The 20,318-nt window shown below is 36.4% G+C and overlaps 2 protein-coding genes across 3 annotated transcripts in view; one reads left to right on the top strand and one right to left on the bottom strand.

Annotated features, from left to right (window-relative positions):
* LOC127840953 (pentatricopeptide repeat domain-containing protein 3, mitochondrial-like) overlaps positions 1-2,997 on the top strand; it is a 59,458-nt gene extending 56,461 nt beyond the window's left edge. Inside the window, exons 21-23 of the mRNA XM_052369417.1 lie at positions 1,515-1,578; positions 2,249-2,358; positions 2,782-2,997. Coding sequence (XP_052225377.1) covers positions 1,515-1,578; positions 2,249-2,358; positions 2,782-2,821 — 214 coding nt within the window. The 3' untranslated portion in view covers positions 2,822-2,997. The remainder of the gene's footprint in view (positions 1-1,514; positions 1,579-2,248; positions 2,359-2,781) is intronic.
* Positions 2,998-3,477: 480 nt separating this feature from the next.
* Positions 3,478-20,318, bottom strand: part of LOC127840952 (disintegrin and metalloproteinase domain-containing protein 12-like) — a 70,630-nt gene continuing 53,789 nt past the window's right edge. For both annotated transcript variants that reach the window (XM_052369415.1, XM_052369416.1), the window contains 2 exons: positions 14,286-14,424; positions 3,478-13,775 (listed from right to left, as the gene is read on the bottom strand). In XM_052369415.1, the coding sequence (XP_052225375.1) occupies positions 12,281-13,775; positions 14,286-14,424 (1,634 nt within the window). In that variant the 3' untranslated portion in view covers positions 3,478-12,280. The remainder of the gene's footprint in view (positions 13,776-14,285; positions 14,425-20,318) is intronic.

Raw genomic sequence — 20,318 nt, 5'->3', positions numbered from 1 at the left:
ACCCTTTCAGTGCGGGAACCGAATTTTGAAGGCCTTTGCAAACAGTTTGGATCCAGATGAGACGCCACAAAACGTGGCGTCTCATCAGGATCCAAACTGTTTGCTATTCTGATAGTATTCTTTAAAAAAAATCGAAGAAAATGCTAATTTTAGAAATTCTGCAGACGACATTTTAGCAGACGACAAATTTCCCAGCATGCAAAGGGTTAACTAGCACAATATCCAGCTGTGCATCACATGCAGTGTCATGCCATGTTGTGCCATTTTACAAACGGTTGAACCTTAACAGTGTTTAAACACATCTTGAACATTTTACACGGAAGCTTAATGAATGTGCTTTTATTATTATAATTGGGCCGTACTCAGTGGAAAGGGGGTTTAATGCATGTGCGCAAGCAGTCGTCCCAGATTTGCCTGTGCAGTCCCCACAGGCTAATCAGGGACGACACATTTTGTTTTAATGAGGATTTTTATGTCCCCCACTATAGTAGTGGGGGACATATTGTTTTTGCCCTGTCTGTTGGTCTGTCTGTTGGTCTGTCTGTTGGTCTGTTTGCGCCAACTTTAACATTTTGCAATAACTTTTGCTATATTGAAGATAACAACTTCATATTTGGCAAGCATGCGTATCTCATGAAGCTGCACATTTTGAGTGGTGAAAGGTCAAGGTCATCCTTCAAGGTCAGAGGTCAAATATATGTGGCCAAAATCGCTCATTTTATGAATACTTTTGCAATATTGAAGATAGCAACTTGATATTTGGCATGCATGTGTATCTCATGAAGCTGCATATTTTGAGTGGTGAAAGGTCAAGGTCAAGGTCATCCTTCAAGGTCAGAGGTCAAATATATGTGGCCCAAATCGCTTATTTTATAAATACTTTTGCAATATTGAAGATAGCAACTTGAAATTTGGCATGCATGTGCATCTCATGGAGCTGCACATTTTGAGTGGTGAAAGGTCAAGGTCATCCTTCAAGGTCAGAGGTCAAATATATGTGGCCCAAATCGCTTATTTTATGAAAACTTTTGCAATATTGAAGATAGCAACTTGATATTTGGCATGCATGTGTATCTCATGGAGCTGCACATTTTGAATGGTGAAAGGTCAAGGTCATCCTTCACAAGGTCAAGGTCATCCTACAAGGTCAAACATAATATAGGGGGACATTGTGTTTCACAAACACATCTTGTTTTTTCTTTGTTTAAAGAAAGTCTCTTCTTAGCAAAAATCCAGTTTAGGCATAAAGTGTTGTCCCTGATTAGCCAGTGCACACTACACAGGCTAATCTGGGACGACAATTTATGCACATGCATTAAACCCCATGTCCATAGAGCGCGGCTCAATTATTTTATTGAAATTCCGCATGCATGCATTCTATATATTGGTAAATCTTTAAACTGTCCAAAGTATAGATTATTAACAATAGATAGATAATATTTTGTATCTATGGTCTAGGCTATTCTATGACGGCCCTTGTACATTTTTTATTTTATTTCACCATTATGTTTTAGGCCATTAGTGCTCAAAGAGCTGCTAGAGAAGACAGCAGAAAATCTTGAATTTGAGCTATTGATGGTAGGTCTCTTTTGTGCAAGACTAGATTTATTATCTTGAAGCTATTCAAATAGTTTGACCATGGTACCCATTTAATTGCAAAAAACTATTCTTCAGTCCATCTTATGGTTCACAATTGATTGCTTAAAAGTACATATGTTCGCTTTAGTAAATGTTTTCCAATTGATGGTGTTATTATGATTCCTTGCTCTGTTCTTCACAGCCCCATAAAGTTGTTTATAACTAATAGAGATCAGCAGTCCAATGTGGTGTATACAATGTATTCACACTTCGCACATTTCGACTGTTTATAGACATGAAACACACAAACTAATTCAGTCTTATATTAATTTAGTATGCAGTTGACTAACTTAAAGCATATTTGGATTTAACCACTTTAAGGATCGCCTGCGGTCAGATAGAAAAACTATGCCAATTTAAATTACTAGGTCTTATCAGGATGTATAGCATTCCTACATCATGGCATATGATATCAAAATTGAATATGGATGGGTACATGCAATTAAACAACTGGAAAATGAAGTGAGGTACAATCAAAACATTGATCTTGTTGATGTAGTCCTAGTTGCTATGGTTGCAGTACCTGTAGTCCTAGTTGCTAAGGTTGCAGTACCTGTAGTCCTAGTTGCTGTGGTTGCAGTACCTGTAGTCATAGTTGCTATGGTTGCAGTACCTGGTTGAGATGGATGCCAACTACCGGCCGATGTTTGTCAAGCCTATGGAGGAGTTGCTTGTCACGTACGGGGACCTGTTGGAGACTAACCTCACCAAAACCAAAATGTAAGAGTCATAAATAGAATTTATAACCAACCACACACCTTTTCAGGAATGTAATTGAAATAATAATATTGTACAAGTACATACAATGCCCATGAAGTTGCAATAGCTTGATTCTGACTAGACAACACTGTATAAGAATAATAAGAAACAATCGTAGTCTATATTGTTTGAAGTAAATAATCCAATACAATAATCATTGTATGTTTATTTTGTGAATCTCTAAATGCAAATGTATATTTGATTGTAAAAATCATTTTTCTGACTATATTTAAATGAAATATTTAGATTTTACACCGAGTATTTTAAAATATTTGCAAATCATGAACCAAACACCTTCAAGTACCTGTTTATTGCACAGGTTTTATGTAGTTCTGAATTTCATAAATGTGTAAAATATCACAGGTAATTGCATTTTGATTTCAGGGATGAACTGAGGGCCTTTATCAAAAAGTCACAGTTTTAGACACTGCTAGACCCTATGATTTGCATGCTTGGAACTATTACTGCCTAGGGATAAACACAAGACGAATGCCAGCAACCTCTATTTGTGCCAACTTGAATCCTTGTGGAACTTTGTGCAGACAAGCCATATGTTGTAAAATACAATACATTAACTGATAAAAACGATTAAAAATCTAAGCTTTTTTATTGTCAGTTAGGCTTAAACATTATACAAGTTTCCTTTCTAGTGGCAATGCTAGATTTATCATTTTATGTATTATATGAGCCTTGCTCTGTGAAAAGGGGGTTTAATGCGTGTGCGTAAAGTGTCATCCCAGATTAGCCTGTCCCCAGTTCTAATTTATTTTTTACCCTGTGGTGACCTTGACCTTTGCTGTCTCAAGTGCTTTCAAAATTTGAATGAAGGCTTCGGAGGTATGAAGTTACGGGTGCAAACAATGTCACCATCCAATAGATATAGGGTATTTGTATAACTCCCTGTTGGCCCCTTTTTTCACACAAATTCATTGAAACAATAAGCAGCGTTGCTACCAATTGAAAGTTGGTTTATTAGTATTGTTAAAAAATACAAAGACTAACTAAATTTTTAACTTCTACCAATGCATAATTGTCATTAAAGTTGTGAATGGAGTAGGGGAAACATTAAGGGACAAAATCAACATTTCGCAGTTGTTTATTACACTCAATGAATGTATGAATAATTGCTTAACATAATACTATAATGATTATAAATAAATAAATAATAAGAACACATAAATGTGGGTACATGAGTTACATTGTATATGACTTTATGTAAAGTCAAATAAGTTGACAATCCAAACAAATATGTGACTTTGAAAATTAAATGTGAAAAACAATAATGAAAACTACCACTAAACATTATATATCATACAGGAATGCAATTAAGGGACCGTTTGTTTTTTTAACAGGACTTAGTTGATTGTTTGTAGGGAAATTCCTTGAAATCCAGACATAGCATAAAAAGAAATGAGCAGATAAGAGAGTTATCTTTTACCAGTATTGACCTTAAGTATGCAAAAAAACATTACAACAAGATGAATTATTATAAGTTTATTTACAGCTCTTTGGCACCCTGTTATTTTGAAATAAACTCTGTATTACCTGGTCACACATTTAATAAATAACTGAAAGGGCGAGTTCTAATAGAATTGTAATTTCTTATCAACATTTTTGTTGAGATTATCAATTTGTGAAGTACGAGTTTAAATGAAAATCCATTGAGTTATCTATTTGGATTTGTAGAGTTATTACATGTATTGAAAAATTTATAAAGTTAAGGCAAGAAAAAATAAATGTTTGCTAATCAAGGCAAGAAATGACCATTTATCATTGGAGACTTGCTCAGGAAAATGGGGCTTAATTCAAGTGCATAAAGTCCCAGATTAGCCTGTGTAGTCTGAACAGGCTAATCAGGGACAACACTCTCTGCTTGCATGAATTTTTTTATTTGAACAAAGTATTTTCTAAAAAAAATTCCAGTTTTAGCGGATTGTGTCGGATTTATGCACATGCATTAAGCCCCATTATCTCATAGTGCTGCTCATAAGTATTTCAATGGTATATAGCACATTGGTAATAAAATCTAATTTATTTTCATCAAATTCTTGACCTCTGTATTTTGCGATCAGATGAGAATTCTCTGATAATCTTGGAACAATTTTGGAGAATTTCACCATATTCCCTTCAAACTCTGTTCAATGCAAAGAATACAAACCACAAGTACACATACATACATAAACAAATGATAGATAAAATACTCTACCAAATCATTTAATATTTAACTGAAAGGAAACTGTAGAAAATGAAATCATAACAGCATTTTTTATAATCTTTCACAAATGAAAATGACAATGCAAATGATACAAATGGTTACAGTATTTCTGGGTCAATACGTTTTATGGGAGGATAATAAAATCAACAATATCACCATATGTATTCTATGTTTTCAGACACTAAACTTAGGGACACCTTAAAATTAGTCCACAATTATCCATCCATATTTTGTCCATGTCATTGGACATCTGATTTTCACACAGGTATTATAAAAATTGTTGAAGGTAGTAGCTCATGTTCAATTATTCTATTATTCATTGAATTGTAAATTGTAAAACCACAGTTTTTTAAGCAACTATGCTATGTTTTCTGACAGATCACAAACAGTGATTTTGCAGGACAAAAAATATTGACAATCATTTTTTTTTAATGTAATGGGAACATTAAATATATTAAGGTTGTACATGGACATCATTAATTATAATTTGAACAGGCAGCTACATGTAACACATACCTACACCAGTTGGTAACATGTTGTTTTTTTAGGCAAGAAAAATGTGTACCATATCACAGTCTATATTAAGAGTAAAATACAGAATATATACAAAATATACATTACTTTATACAAGAAAACTGAATGACCAAACAATACTAAACAAGACTATTGGCAAGCAATATATGTCCCCTACAGGCTCCACCATTGTCAGAAATTTCACCATCGTCAGATTTAATTATTTTTTTATTTTTTTGCCATAGCAGCCAGATTTTTTGACGTAGGAACAAAATGAAATGATGTGCATAATGTCCATATTGCCATCTATCCATATTTCAAGTTTCATGAAAAAATATGAAGAACTTTCAAAGTTATTGCAGGATCCAGAAAACCACTATTTTCAGCAGTATTTCTAGTCTTATTTGTTGTCATAGCAATCATAATTATTGACGTAGGAACAAAATGAAATGACGTGCATAATGTCCATATTGTCATCTATCCATGTTTCAAGTTTCATGAAAAAATATGAAGAACTTTTAAAGTTATCGCAGGATCCAGAAAAGTGTGACGGACAGAATGACAGACAGACAGAGCGCAAACCATAAGTCCCCTCCAGTGAAACCGGTAGGGGACAATAATATACTCAATAACATTGTATGCTCCAATTCTCAATAATTTCTTTTAAAATTGGTCTTGTATATTTAACATCCAATCTTCAATTTATATCAAGGATTATTTTTCATGATCAAAACATGTTCAAATGTAACAACAAATACTTTATTCTTGACCATAAATGTCACATGAGTATAAACATAAAATATTCTTAACCCTTTCCCTCATAAAAGCTAAGTGAAAATGGCTATGAGCAAACAGCATAAAACCAGAACAGCCTGCGAGTAACTCAGTCTGTTCAGGTTGTATGCTGTTTGCTGCTCATCAGTATCTTAGGATTGGAACTGAAACCTTTAAAACTTTGATCAAGTAAGAAAGGCCTTTAATTTAAAGTAATATTCTAAGAGACTACAAATGTGTCAAAATATGTATCTTAATGGTAAAGTGTTAAATAACATGCTGTGGCTACACTAAAATTAGCACAGACAGTACCAGCAACCACTTGAAATTGAGCAGCTTATTTCATAGGAATATCCCTGAAGTCATCCCAACTCTTAAGCATTAAGCATATTTGAGCTGTGCTCTGCGAAATAGGGGCTTAATGCATGTGCATAGTGTCGTGTGCAGTCTGCACAGGCTAATCAAGGACGACACTTTCGCCTAAACATGATTTTTAATAAGAAAAGACTTATTTCAAACAAAAAATATAAAAGCGTAGTGTCGTCCCTGATTAGCCTGTGCAGACTGCACAGGCTAATCTGGGGCAACACTTTATGCACAGGCATTAAACCCTCTTTTCACAGAGCACAGCCCATTTTCATTTGATTCACAGTGAACAAGACAAGTAGAGAAAAAGCCCTGAAGGGAAGAATACACATTGTCTTTGTTTTCTAAAAAAAAATACACCATGATTTGGGTAAACCAACAATTGTTTAAAATATGGGCTGTCAGTTGTTGTGGCAGCCATTGTGTGAATACTTTTTTTTGGCACTGTGACCTTGACCTTTGACCTAGTAACCTGAAAATCAATTGGGATCATCTGCGAGTCATGATCAATGTACATGTGAAGTTTCATGATCCTAGGCGTAAGCTTTCTTGAGTTATCATCCGGAAACCATTTTTCTAAGTTGAGTCACTATGACCTTGACCTTTCACCTAGTGACCTGAAAATCAATAGGGGTCATCTGCGAGTCATGATCAATGTACCTATGAAGTTTCATGATCCTAGGCATAAGTGTTCTTGAGTTATCATCCGGAAACCATTTTACTTCTTCGAGTCACTGTGACCATGACCTTTGACCTAGTGACCTCAAAATCAATAGGGGTCATCTGCGAGTCATGATCAATGTACCTATGAAGTTTCATGATCCTAGGCCTAAGAATTCTTGAGTTGTCATCCGGAAACCATCTGGTGGACGGACATACGGACCAACATGTGAAAAACAATTTACCCCTCTTCTTCGAAGGGGGGGGGGGGGGTATAAAAAGTATACCATGCTTTGGGTAAACCAATAATAGTTTTAACAAGGGGTGTTTGTTAAACATGCATGCCCTCCATATGGGCTGTCAGTTGTAGTGGCAGCCATTGTGTGAATGTTTTTTGTCACTGTGACCTTGACCTTTGACCTAGTGACCTGAAAATCAATTGTGGTCATCTGCCAGTCATGATCAATGTACCTATGAAGTTTCATGATCCTAGGCCTAATTATTCTTGAGTTATCATCAGGAAACCATTTTACTGTTTTGAGTCACTGTGACTTTGACCTTTGACATAGTGACCTGCAAATCAATAGGGGTCACCTGCCAGTCATGATCAATGTACCTATGAAGTTTGATGATCCTAGGTGTAAGCTTTCTTGAGTTTTCATCCGGAAACCATTTTACTGTGTCGAGTCACAGTGACCTTGACCTTTGACCTAGTGACCTGAAAATCAATAGGGGTCATCTGCGAGTTATGATCAATGTACCTATAAAGTTTCATGATCCTAGGCGTAAGTGTTCTTAAGTTATCATCCGGAAACCATTTTTCTGTTTTGAGTCACTGTGACCTTGACCTTGGACCTACTGACCTAAAAATCATCTGCGAGTCATGATCAATGTACCTATGAAGTTTGATGATCCTAGGCGTAAGCGTTCTTGAGTTATCATCCGGAAACCATTTTTCTGTTTCGAGTCACTGTGACCTTGACCTTTGACCTAGTGACCTGAAAATCTATAGGGGTCATCTGCGAGTCATGATCAATGTACCTATGAAGTTTCATGATCCTAGGCGTAAGCGTTCTTGAGATATCAAACGGAAACCATTTTACTACTTCGAGTCACTGTGACCTTGACCTTTGACCTAGTGACCTCAAAATCAATAGGGGTCATCTGCGAGTCATGATCCATGTACCCATGAAGTTTCATGATCCTAGGCCTAAGCATTCTTGAGTTATCATCCGGAAACCATCTGGTGGATGGACATACGGACCGACATGTGCAAAACAATATATCCCCTCTTCTTCGAAGGGGGGCATAAAAAGTATACCATGTTTTGGGTAAACAAACAATTGTTTCAAAAAGTGTACCATGATTTGGGAAAACCAATAATTGGTTTACCATGATTTGGGTAAACCAATAATTGTTTCAAAAAATAATACCATGATTTGGGAAAACTAACAAAGTTTTCAAAAAAGTATACCATGATTTGGATAAACTAATACAAAAATAGTCTGTTTCTAAACACCTTAAAGCAATAAGTAAAAGTTTTGAGTGGGGTTATTGCTAAAAGTAATAATACATAACACAAAACAATATTAAACAGAGCTGAACTTCGATACCTTGAACACACAGAATGCAGCTATTCTAATACTTTCTACACCCCAAATTTAAACCTAAATTTCAATTTATGTCGAGTGGTTTTCTGCCCGGTGTATGTACATGTATTTCTTATTATAACAACAACACAATAATAGGTGCACAACAATCACTGGCATTATTAACTAATGATATATTGAGGCTTTTTTCTTTTAAGTAGCAGCTGGAAAGACAATTTAAACAAAGACACAAACATATCCAGTAACAAAAACTTAGGAGTAAAAACACCATGTATTCATTTGAAAACACCATGTCTACATGAACTATACATGTTAAAAAGTAACAAAAACTAATGCGCCGCTATGAATTTTTTTTTTGACCTTTGACCTTGAAGGATGAGCTTGACCTTTCACCTCTCAAAATGTGCAGCTCCATGAGATACACATGCATGCCAAATATCAAGTTGCTATGTTCAATATTTCAAAAGTTATTGCAAAACTTTAACCAAGGTTAAAGTTTTGGGACAGAATGACGGAATGACAGACAGGCCAAAAACAATATGCCCGATCATTCGATCCAGGGGCACAAAAACACCATGTATTCATTTGAAATCACCATGTCTTCATGAACTATACATGTTAAAAATTGTATTAAGATGCATACAAACTAAATGGTTATATCAATAATTAAAATGGTATATAAATGAAACATACATGTATAACATTAATGCAAAAATGACTAGATATACTGACTCAGAATCTTGCATCTAAAAAACAACTAATCAACAGGTTCACATACATGGCACATATTAAGGGCAGAGTTGTTTTTGTGTTCAAAATCGACCCCAATCCCAATAGAAAATAGTATATATTTTTCCGAAATTGGACCTTAAATTCCAAATTTAAGATAAAAAAAAAAAAATTCTTTTTAAGATCAACATTTAGTTTATCTCCATTCAAGCTCTACAAGTTACACGTTATTAAATTGAATATTGAAAACTCTATAATTCTCATGTTTGAAGCATTTGTGAGCAAAAAACAACAACACTAATTTCAAAATTTTGGTCGTAACACTGATTTTTTCCAAATCCAAACGGACCCGGCCCCATTTCCAAAATGAGGGGAAAAAACCCACTGGAGACCTGAGCATAAAACTGTTGTATCTTAAAATGAAATACTGATTCAACAGTTTAACACTTAATCATAAAAACATTTGTTTAGTCTCTTGTAACAACATGAAAGCAAAAAGCCAAAAGTCTTTAAAGAACAAGTACTAAATACATAAATTATTATAATGCCATTATTAACTACAGTATAGTGTTCATTCGACTTTGGAAGGAACAAAAAACTACGTAAGAAACAACTGTATGCATCTTTATCCAGGTTACAGGGGTCTCGCTAGTGGGCGATTTGCTCGCCAAGGGAATATTTATGTCGCTAATTAATTTCATGAAGGCGACATAACTTCTCCACCTTTTAATTATTTGTTTGTGCCACACATTGACCATTAAAATCAATTTGATGTTGAGAATTGGACACAGGAGAATTCTCAGTCAGAAGTTGCCACATTTACAGGTCATGCAAAGTTGAACATTCAAATGCACAGTCGGGAGCTATTAGAGTTCTTAAAATTGTTCATAGGTGAAGCCTTGATTAATTGCCTTGTGCTGGCTACCAATAACTATACTTCAGCAAAGTTAAATGGCCCATTAAAACAATACAAAGGAATGATCAAATGGGAAGAGTTAACCTAGCACACTGGCAATAAATATAGGGCTCATTTATGGGTAAGATTTGGAATCTGTGCTGTAAAATGAGACTTTAAATGAATTTTTATTTAAAAAAATTGTAGCACAATATAAATTCGATTTAATCTTGATTTTCTTAAAATTTACAAGGAAGTAAGAAGATTATGAATATTACTGGTTTTGTTAAACTTGAAGTTTTATTTGATAAACCTGTACAGGAAAAATAAAATAAAAATTACCAGAATAATTTACAATCAATTACAAATAAGAAAAATGTAGGTTTCATACACTTGACATCTCTTATTATAAATGAAATGCAGCCTTTTGAATTCCATCCCCCATTTCAGCCTCTATTATTGAAATAGCTTATCAGTCATCACATAAATAGCATGTTAAGTGTTAAATATATAACTTTAACTCAGTTAAATACATCAATTACAAAAATGAACACTTAAGTGAGTGTGTGTTTGTATTTGTAAATGTTGTCCCCCAAAGTGTGAAATAAGAGTTGTTTTTGATTAATGATAATTGGCAAATTTAATGAGGGGTATAAGACAAGTAAAGAGTTGATTGAAAGCTGAACGGAAATACTTCTCTTTTAATTTGCTGCAAAATACATGTAAAATGAAGACCTATGACGCAACTGTACAGAAGTGACAGCTCCCGAAATTTTGAGCTAAGCTTGACCACTGGATGCAAAAGTACCATTTCTCCCCGAAAAGTTGCCACTCCTCCCTATTTTGGCCTTTGGGAGAAGTGACTTCTCCCTAAATTTTGAACCTAGCTAGACCCCTGGGTTACTGACTAAATTTTTGTTGTTGAATTCACTAAAAAAAAAATTAAATCTTTATAAGTGTGATAAAAACTTTAAATACTTCATCCATTTTGAACCATTATGGAAATGAAGCATTTGGTTAGTGGTAGTTTTAACAAATTGTTGAAACATGTATGTTTCCACATACCCGATATGATATAATTCTACAAATTATTATCACAAATCTCTTACAGGATATTTTACTCAGCAGTGATCAAACTGGAAAAGTTCTAACAAACTGATGTTCTTAAGAAAACATTTGTATCATATTAAATTGTGCCAAAAAGTGAAAGAACAAGCCAAAAAGTGATAGAACATCAAATTTGAGGTTAAAGCATTATGTCTTAATTAAAAAAACACAAATCTTATTGTTCCTCAAATTTTATCTAGATAAATCAGAAATACTTATGTAAAGTTCATGATTAAAATTTACAAATAAAACCCCCCACATAAATTAACAAATCAATAAACCCTCATTACGTTAAGTCATCTTAATATAAGGATCTTAGAATTTCAAAAATCGAAATTCCTAAAAATGAATAAATGGCATAATACACTTAAAACCAACTTTGCTCTCTTTAAACTACAGTGACAATTGAATCAACATGAATCTCCCTATACACAAGAGTGACAATTAAGCCAACACTTATCTCCCTTCACACAAGGTTGAGAATTTAGCCAACACTTCTCTCCGTTCACACAAGGATGACAATTAAGCCAACACTAATCTCCCTTCACACAAGGGTGACAATTTAGCCAACACTTATCTCCGTTCACACAAAGGTGACAATTAAGCCAACACTTATCTCCGTTCACACAAGGGTGACAATGAAGCCAACACTAATCTCCCTTCACACAAAGGTGACAATTTAGCCAACACTTATCTCCCTTCACACAAGGGTGACAATTTAGCCAACACTTATCTCCCTTCACACAAGGATGACAATTGAGATAATACTTAGCTTCACACAAGTGTACCAATTGAGCCAAAACTTAGCTACCTTGACAGATGTGTGAGAATTGAGCCAAAACGTAGCCCCATTCACAAATGATTGGCAATACAGTGCACAGGCTACGCACATTCATTAATCCAGGTTTTCCCACAGACCAAATAATATTATAGTTTTTGTAATGACCTTCACACCCACTGGCACTGATAGCTTAACTCAAGTTTCTTCCACACACATCTCAAATATTGCCCTTGTTACACATCAACACTGCGGACGAACTTGACCCCGGGGCGAGGTTTTGGTGGGGTCATGGGCGCCTTTGCTGATCCTTGTGACACAGTTTTCTTAAGGCCCTTGTCCTTAGGCTCGGCCAATGCACTCTCACTAAGCAATGGCTTGGTCTGTGTGTCAAATATTCTTGAAAGGCCAGCCACACTGGCTGATCCAGCATTCGGATCTTCGTCTAAAGAATCAGTCGAGATTTTTCTCTTTATTTCCGTTATATTCTCCTTAGGTGTTTCAGTTTTTGCTTTGGTTTTGCCGAGGCCAGGTCTTGCTTTGGGAATAAAAATTGGTTTCTTAACTTCAAAATCTCCACCAGGTTTTATGTCAGTTCTCTGCTCTTTTGGTTTTGAGACGTCCTCAAGTTTGTTGCTGTCTGATTTCGACCTCACTGCAGGTGATTTTGCAGGAGGCAAAGGTTTCTGTGCATCTGAGGAGGTAGTCTTCTGCGCTCCAGGTCTTGGTTTTGGTTTTATATCTTTGGTTTTTGGATGCACTGCCTTTGGAGTTGAAGGTCTACTGTTCATGTCTGGTATAGTAATATTTATGCTATCGAGTTTCGCTAGCTCGTCTTCTATTGTCTTCCTTGTGCTGTCAATTCCTGGCTTGATAGGGGGTGGGGGTGGGCGCTGGGGCATTCTGGGGGAGTTACTGGTAAATACTGCAGACTTTCTACCACTGGAGACGGTCACATTTGGTTCCTCCCCACTTTCACTCTCCGGCATTGAGACTGGCCTGGGGGGCAGGGGACGATTGCGTCGGGCGATGTCTGATTCGCTGCGCTTTAAGTCGATGTGAGGAGGCAGAGGTGGTGCCTCTACGCTGGCCTGTCTGTCTGCCAACTGAATCTGCGCGACACTATGGTTTTCAGCTTTGACAAGATGTTTTGATCGTCTGTCTGTGGTGCTGATGAGGACTGGATTAGATATGTTTCTTGTCAGTTCTCGTTTCTTCACCACATTTCCAGAAGCTGGATCCGTGTCAGCTGATTGTTCAGGTTTGGGTGTGCTTAGTTTGTCTGCCTTTGAGAAGCTTGGTATTTTGAATATGGGCCCAAACCTTGACTTGCTCTCGCTGGTTCCTGGCTCAGTCTTGGTATCACAAGCTCCTCCAGGAGTTTTACCTTTGTTGTCCTGCTTAGATACCTTTAGAGGTAATTTAGGAGGTGGAGGCCTCTGTATTTTCTTATGATCAGCGACAGGGCTGGTTTGAATGTGGGCCTTAGAATCCTCGTGTGTGCTATCAGTAAGAACAGGATGGGAAATCTGCACACTGGCCATCGGCTTAGACTTCGGCTTGCTCTTGTCAATACCAGATTTGCCGCTGACCTCATGGTGGGGCCCAGGTTGCTCTGCAAGGGGTCTGGCTAGGGGTTTGCTGGGGGGTGGGGGAGGATCCCGCCTGCTGCTTGGGTGTGGGTCTGTCTTGGGTGGAGGGCGGGACGGGCGCGCAGGCCGGTTCTGATTCCTGAATGAGTAGTATAAACATCTTAGTGAAAACAATTTGAGCCGCATTCTGAGAAAACTGTTAATCAGGCTAATCAGGGACGACACTTTCCGCTTTAATGGTATTTTTAGTTTCAAGGAAGTCCCTCCTTACCCAAAATCAAGTTTAGGCGGAAAGTGTCGTCCCTGATTGCACAGGCTAATCTGGGACGACACTTTACGCAAATGCATTATTCCCAGTTTTCTCAGAATGTGACGCATTTGTTCAGCATAATGTGCAGGTCAAAAGTCATTACCATTTTAGTACTTGATCTTCAGACAGAAAAGGTTTTGCCCTTACATTTTTATGTTCTCTTCTTTTTTTAAATCGAAAATCCCTAAACATGTATGCTTGAAGACTTAAAATTTAACTTTTTTAGTCATACATAATGTTATCAATAAATGAACACAATGTCATCAATGAGTTACACTTATTCAACTTCGAAGAACTTTTACAACACAAAAGGAAAGTAAGAGAAGAGATTGTGCATACTTGGCTGTTTTGTCGAACCTGCTGTGCCACCATGCCTGCAGTGAATGCCTGAAGTAGTAGAGTAGGAAGGCCAGAAAGGCCAATAGTGGCAACACCACCAGGAACAGCACCAGCAACGTCACCAGCAGGCCACGAGACTCTGAAATAGCAGCACAACATAGGCTAAATAAGTGGAACAGCACCAGCAATGCCACCAGCAGGCTACGAGACTCTGAAATAGCAGCACAACATAGGCTAAATAAGTGGAACAGCACCAGCAATGCCACCAGCAGGCTACGAGACTCTGAAATAGCAGCACAATGCAGGCTAAATAAGTGGAACAGCACCAGCAACGTCACCAGCAGGCCACGAGACTCTGAAATAGCAGCACAACATAGGCTAAATAAGTGGAACTGCACCAGCAATGCCACCAGCAGGCTACGAGACTCTGAAATAGCAGCACAATGCAGGCTAAATAAGTGGAACAGCACCAGCAACGTCACCAGCAGGCCACGAGACTCTGAAATAGCAGCACAACATAGGCTAAATAAGTGGAACAGCACCAGCAATGCCACCAGCAGGCAACGAGGTTCTGAAATAGCAGCACAACATAGGCTAAATAAGTGGAACAGCACCAGCAATGCCACCAGCAGGCTACGAGACTCTGAAATAGCAGCACAACGCAGGCTAAATAAGTGGAACAGCACCAGCAATGCCACCAGCAGGCAACGAGGTTCTGAAATAGCAGCACAACATAGGCTAAATAAGTGGAACAGCACCAGCAATGCCACCAGCAGGCTACGAGACTCTGAAATAGCAGCACAACATAGGCTAAATAAGTGGAACAGCACCAGCAATGCCATTAGCAGGCCACGAGACTCTGAAATAGCAGCACAACATAGGCTAAATAAGTGGAACAGCACCAGCAATGCCACCAGCAGGCTACGAGGCTCTGAAATAGCAGCACAACATAGGCTAAATAAGTGGAACAGCACCAGCAATGCCACCAGCAGGCCACGAGACTCTGAAATAGCAGCACAACATAGGCTAAATAAGTGGAACTGCACCAGCAATGCCACCAGCAGGCTACGAGACTCTGAAATAGCAGCACAATGCAGGCTAAATAAGTGGAACAGCACCAGCAACGTCACCAGCAGGCCACGAGACTCTGAAATAGCAGCACAACATAGGCTAAATAAGTGGAACAGCACCAGCAATGCCACCAGCAGGCAACGAGGTTCTGAAATAGCAGCACAACATAGGCTAAATAAGTGGAACAGCACCAGCAATGCCACCAGCAGGCTACGAGACTCTGAAATAGCAGCACAACGCAGGCTAAATAAGTGGAACTGCACCAGCAACGTCACCAGCAGGCTACGAGACTCTGAAATAGCAGCACAACATAGGCTAAATAAGTGGAACAGCACCAGCCATGCCACCAGCAGGCAACGAGGTTCTGAAATAGCAGCACAACATAGGCTAAATAAGTGGAACTGCACCAGCAATGCCACCAGCAGGCTACGAGACTCTGAAATAGCAGCACAACATAGGCTAAATAAGTGGAACAGCACCAGCAATGCCACCAGCAGGCTACGAGGCTCTGAAATAGCAGCACAACATAGGCTAAATAAGTGGAACAGCACCAGCAATGCCACCAGCAGGCTACGAGACTCTGAAATAGCAGCACAACATAGGCTAAATAAGTGGAACAGCACCAGCAATGCCACCAGCAGGCTACGAGGCTCTGAAATAGCAGCACAACATAGGCTAAATAAGTGGAACAGCACCAGCAATGCCACCAGCAGGCTACGAGACTCTGAAATAGCAGCACAACATAGGCTAAATAAGTGGAACAGCACCAGCAATGCCACCAGCAGGCTACGAGACTCTGAAATAGCAGCACAACATAGGCTAAATAAGTGGAACAGCACCAGCAATGCCACCAGCAGGCTATGAGACTCTGAAATAGCAGCACAACATAGGCTAAATAAGTGGAACTGCACCAGCAACGTCACCAGCAGGCTACGAGACTCTGAAATAGCAGCACAACATAGGCTAAATAAGTGGAACAGCACCAGCAATGCCACCAGCAGGCTACGAGGTTCTGAAAAAGCAGCACAACGCAGACTAAATTAGTAAAACTTTCATAAAAAATATAAACGCAGAAGTGAACAAAAAACTATACACAAATTAGTAGTCAATGGCGAAGATATAACAAACAGAACCAAAATACTAGAAGAACGTTTATTTTTCGAAACCCTCTAAAAACGAAAAACATGTTGAAAATAACACCCTTTTTAAAAATACACATCATGCTTTAAATGAAGAGGAAAAAATACTGTCCGACAGATTACTTAATGAATATGAATGTGGATTAGCTTAAAAAGAAATGCAAAATAATAAAAGTCCAGGGTCTGATGGCATCACAATCCAATTTTATAAAATATTCTGGAATGATATTAAAATACATTTAATTATTCACTTAACTATTCATCTAACAACGAAAACTTAACAACGCTACAAAAACAAGGTATAATATCACTCATTCCAAAACCTGGAAAAAACCTAGAATCCTTATCAAACTGGCGCACGATTAGTTTACTTAACAATGATTATAAAATTGCAACTTAAAGTATATCAAACAGAATAAAAAAAATATTACCATCAATTATTTCAAGATCTCAATCTGGTTTCATAAAAGGACGTTACATTGGTGAAAACGTTCGTCTTATCCAAGAATGCATAAACTATTTCAACAATTCAAATAATCCTGGTCTAATATTCTTTGCAGACTTTGAAAAGGCATTCGATTCGCTTGATCATTCATTTATGTTCTCTTGATTAGAAAATATGAACTTTGGTGAAAGTCTCATTCAGTGGGTCAAACTATTCTATACCGATATTAACAGTATAATCATTAACAATGGCTTCTTTTCAAACAGTTTAACATCGAACGAGGGGTTCGACAAGGATGTCCACTCTCATCATCGCTTTTTATTATTTGCATCGAGTATCTATCACATCACATCCAATCAAATAAACACATAAAAGGCATATCAATAGAACCTGACGAAGAAATCAAACAGTCCCTATTTGCTGACGATGCAACTTATTTTTTAAACGACAATTACAATTCTTTCCATAACCTAATAGAGTCACTAACCCTTTACGGAATGACATCGGGTCTTAAACTAAACAAAAGTAAGGCCAACATTTTTTAATAAAATGATTTTCGGATTTTTTTTCTAAAAGTGTCGGGTAGGAGGACGGAAAAAAAGAAAAAGAAAAAAAGATGGGTGACCAAATATGCACTCATTTTAAAAATGTTATGGTATGAAGTTCTTTTTACTAAGACACCACAGTGATTTTTTTCAAACATGTTGATGTGCAAAATGATCATAATCAGACTGTAGGTCTTGATGTGCAGTTTTTAAGTTAGTTTGAATTTTAAAAATATCTTAACTATATATATATAAATTCAAAAGTTATGCAATCTTTTCACTTGTCTATAATAAACTTTTTGGTGATTTTTTTATTGTTTTTTTTTCACAAGGAATCCATATGTTGCATTAAAAATACTTTTAATCTCCACTAACAACCAATAAGCTATTGAGGTTTAATAGAAACATTTATAGTTTATTGTCCAGTAAAAATTAATACCGCAGACAAATACAAATAGCATAATAAAACGCTTTTCAGGGGTTTCACTGGCCCAAAAAAAGTTGTTGCCACTTTATCGCGGTGTGAAAACCGCCTGTAATTCAAACTTAGTCAATAAGGACAATCATTTAAGGAACCTTACTACATTAATGAATAATGGCATTTACCATATTTTTATTACTCTGAGAAGTATGTTAATACATAAATAACAATAAGTACCTTCATAAGTCTTAATATTAAAAGCTTTATTTTTATATAACTAACATTTTTTCCACTTGATAAACCAGATAACCAACATAATATAATAACGTTAACAATAATGTAACAGTATGCTGCATAAATGTTTCAGAATTATTTATTAAAACCTAGAATCACACAAATATATATCATCTGAAAGAAAAAATAAATCAAACATCAGAAAATAAAGCATCTCAATTCAAATTGTTAAACAGTTTATACATTTTGTCATTTGGACATGATATACATCAACTTCTGTTTATTATCAAATTTCATAAATTCTAAAACAACACCTTTTGTTAAAAGGTTTTCTGTTAGTTGTGGTGGTTGATTTCCAGGTTCAATTAATAAAATGAATATTTTTTCACATCTTTTTCTTGACAGAAAGACCCAGGATAATTGCCACCATCCATTCTTGTTGTCTGAAATAACACAAAACATATTTGTACAAACTATTTACAACAAATCAACACATAAATGTCAATATCTTTATATATGTCTGAATTTTAACATATCCGAAATATAGTACATTGAGTGAAGGACCTACTTTTGATTTCAGAAATAGTTGGTATCTTAATTAAAATATATCGTTCCCAGAACATTTTAATAATGGAACTGTTAAGCACAAATGCCTGTTGAAACAAGTTAACATGTGTTTTTGTCATGGTATTGATTAAAGAAATAGTGTCCCTAATAATCCTTTTAATTATCGATCTTCGTGACAGTTTATCCCAGGATAACATAATTGATAGTTTAATGTCATAAAGGAGCTGTAAATCCTATAATAACCCCCATAAACTTGACTATTTTATTTGGACATTCATGGTTTGAAATCGTTTTAGAAACTGTTGATTTTGCGATTTTTGAACTTTTGGTACGAACCAGTTCGGAACAAAACCAAAGTTTCGTACCCATTGAAAATAACGAAAAAACACATTGTATATGCACAAATTCGTCACTACAACTACATTAAACAACACATTAAATTTTATTCTCTAAAATATGATCGTATTTGTGCGTAAAATATGGAATGTTTAAAGTTGATAGGCCTAAATGGGTTTCGCATTTCGAGCACCTGTTAAATTAAAATCGTTCTTTTCTTATTGCTTTGAATGCTTTCATAATATTTTTTAGTCATTTTAATACTATCAATTTTATAAAATTGTGAAGAAATAATAAAATATTTACTTACAAATCGATTCCATTCAGGATTTTATTTGACGGTTGCATAATTATTGGGAAATTAGCAGACTTTGCTGATGAAAGCGTTGTAGCGTTCATCAACTTCTTGCACAAACAATGATGGCGTAGCTGTTGGTAAATTCCAGCACATGTACACGATGAAGGAGGTTCGCGTATTAATGTGGGTAGTTAAAACTGGGTTTATTATGATGATTTATAACTCATTTGAACTTTTTCTAAAACCCGGCAAGCGTTTCGTGTTTAAAAGCCACCTTTTGAAATCCGAAAAAAAAATAATAATTTTTTTTTTTTTTTTGGTTTCGTCAAAAATTGGAGTCGGCGGGTCCGAAAATCATTTTATTAAAAAATTCTGGCCTAAATGTACTGTGCTACAAGTAGGTAAATTAAAACAAAGTAATGTCCAATATAAAAAAGAAATGAAATTTAATTGGACATCCGATGAAGCCACAGCCCCTAGGACAAAAGCCCCTAGGACAAAAGCCCCTTCAAAAAATGCACGCTAGGACATTAGCCCCCAGGTGTTTTACATGTAAAACGTTCAAAACTTTTATAATTAAAGCAAGCATTTTTATTCCATTTCTTTAATTTCATATGTAAATACAAACAATATATAGCTTGTAACACACGCATACATTTCAGTGTTTTTTTTTACAATTTCTTTACTTTTTTTTTCTTTGAACTCTATTTATTTTGCAAACATTTTGCTATCTGACACCATCCAGAAGTCTAAAATTACCTTACAATTAGATACATAAGTAACATATTGTGTTGTTGTTGCTGTTTTAGAAAAAATAACCCATTAATTCCATTAAAAAAAAAAGATGAAATTAAATACCTAACAAGGGCTGTTTGTAAAACATGCATGCCCCCCATATGGGCTGTCCGTTGTACTGGCAGCCATTGTGTGAATACGACTTTTGTCACTGTGACCTTGACCTTTGACCTAGTGACCTG

The sequence above is a fragment of the Dreissena polymorpha genome, chromosome 8 (assembly GCF_020536995.1).
Source record: "Dreissena polymorpha isolate Duluth1 chromosome 8, UMN_Dpol_1.0, whole genome shotgun sequence".
Taxonomy (NCBI): Eukaryota; Metazoa; Mollusca; class Bivalvia; order Myida; family Dreissenidae; genus Dreissena; species Dreissena polymorpha.
This window is presented reverse-complemented; position numbering and strand designations above follow the sequence as displayed.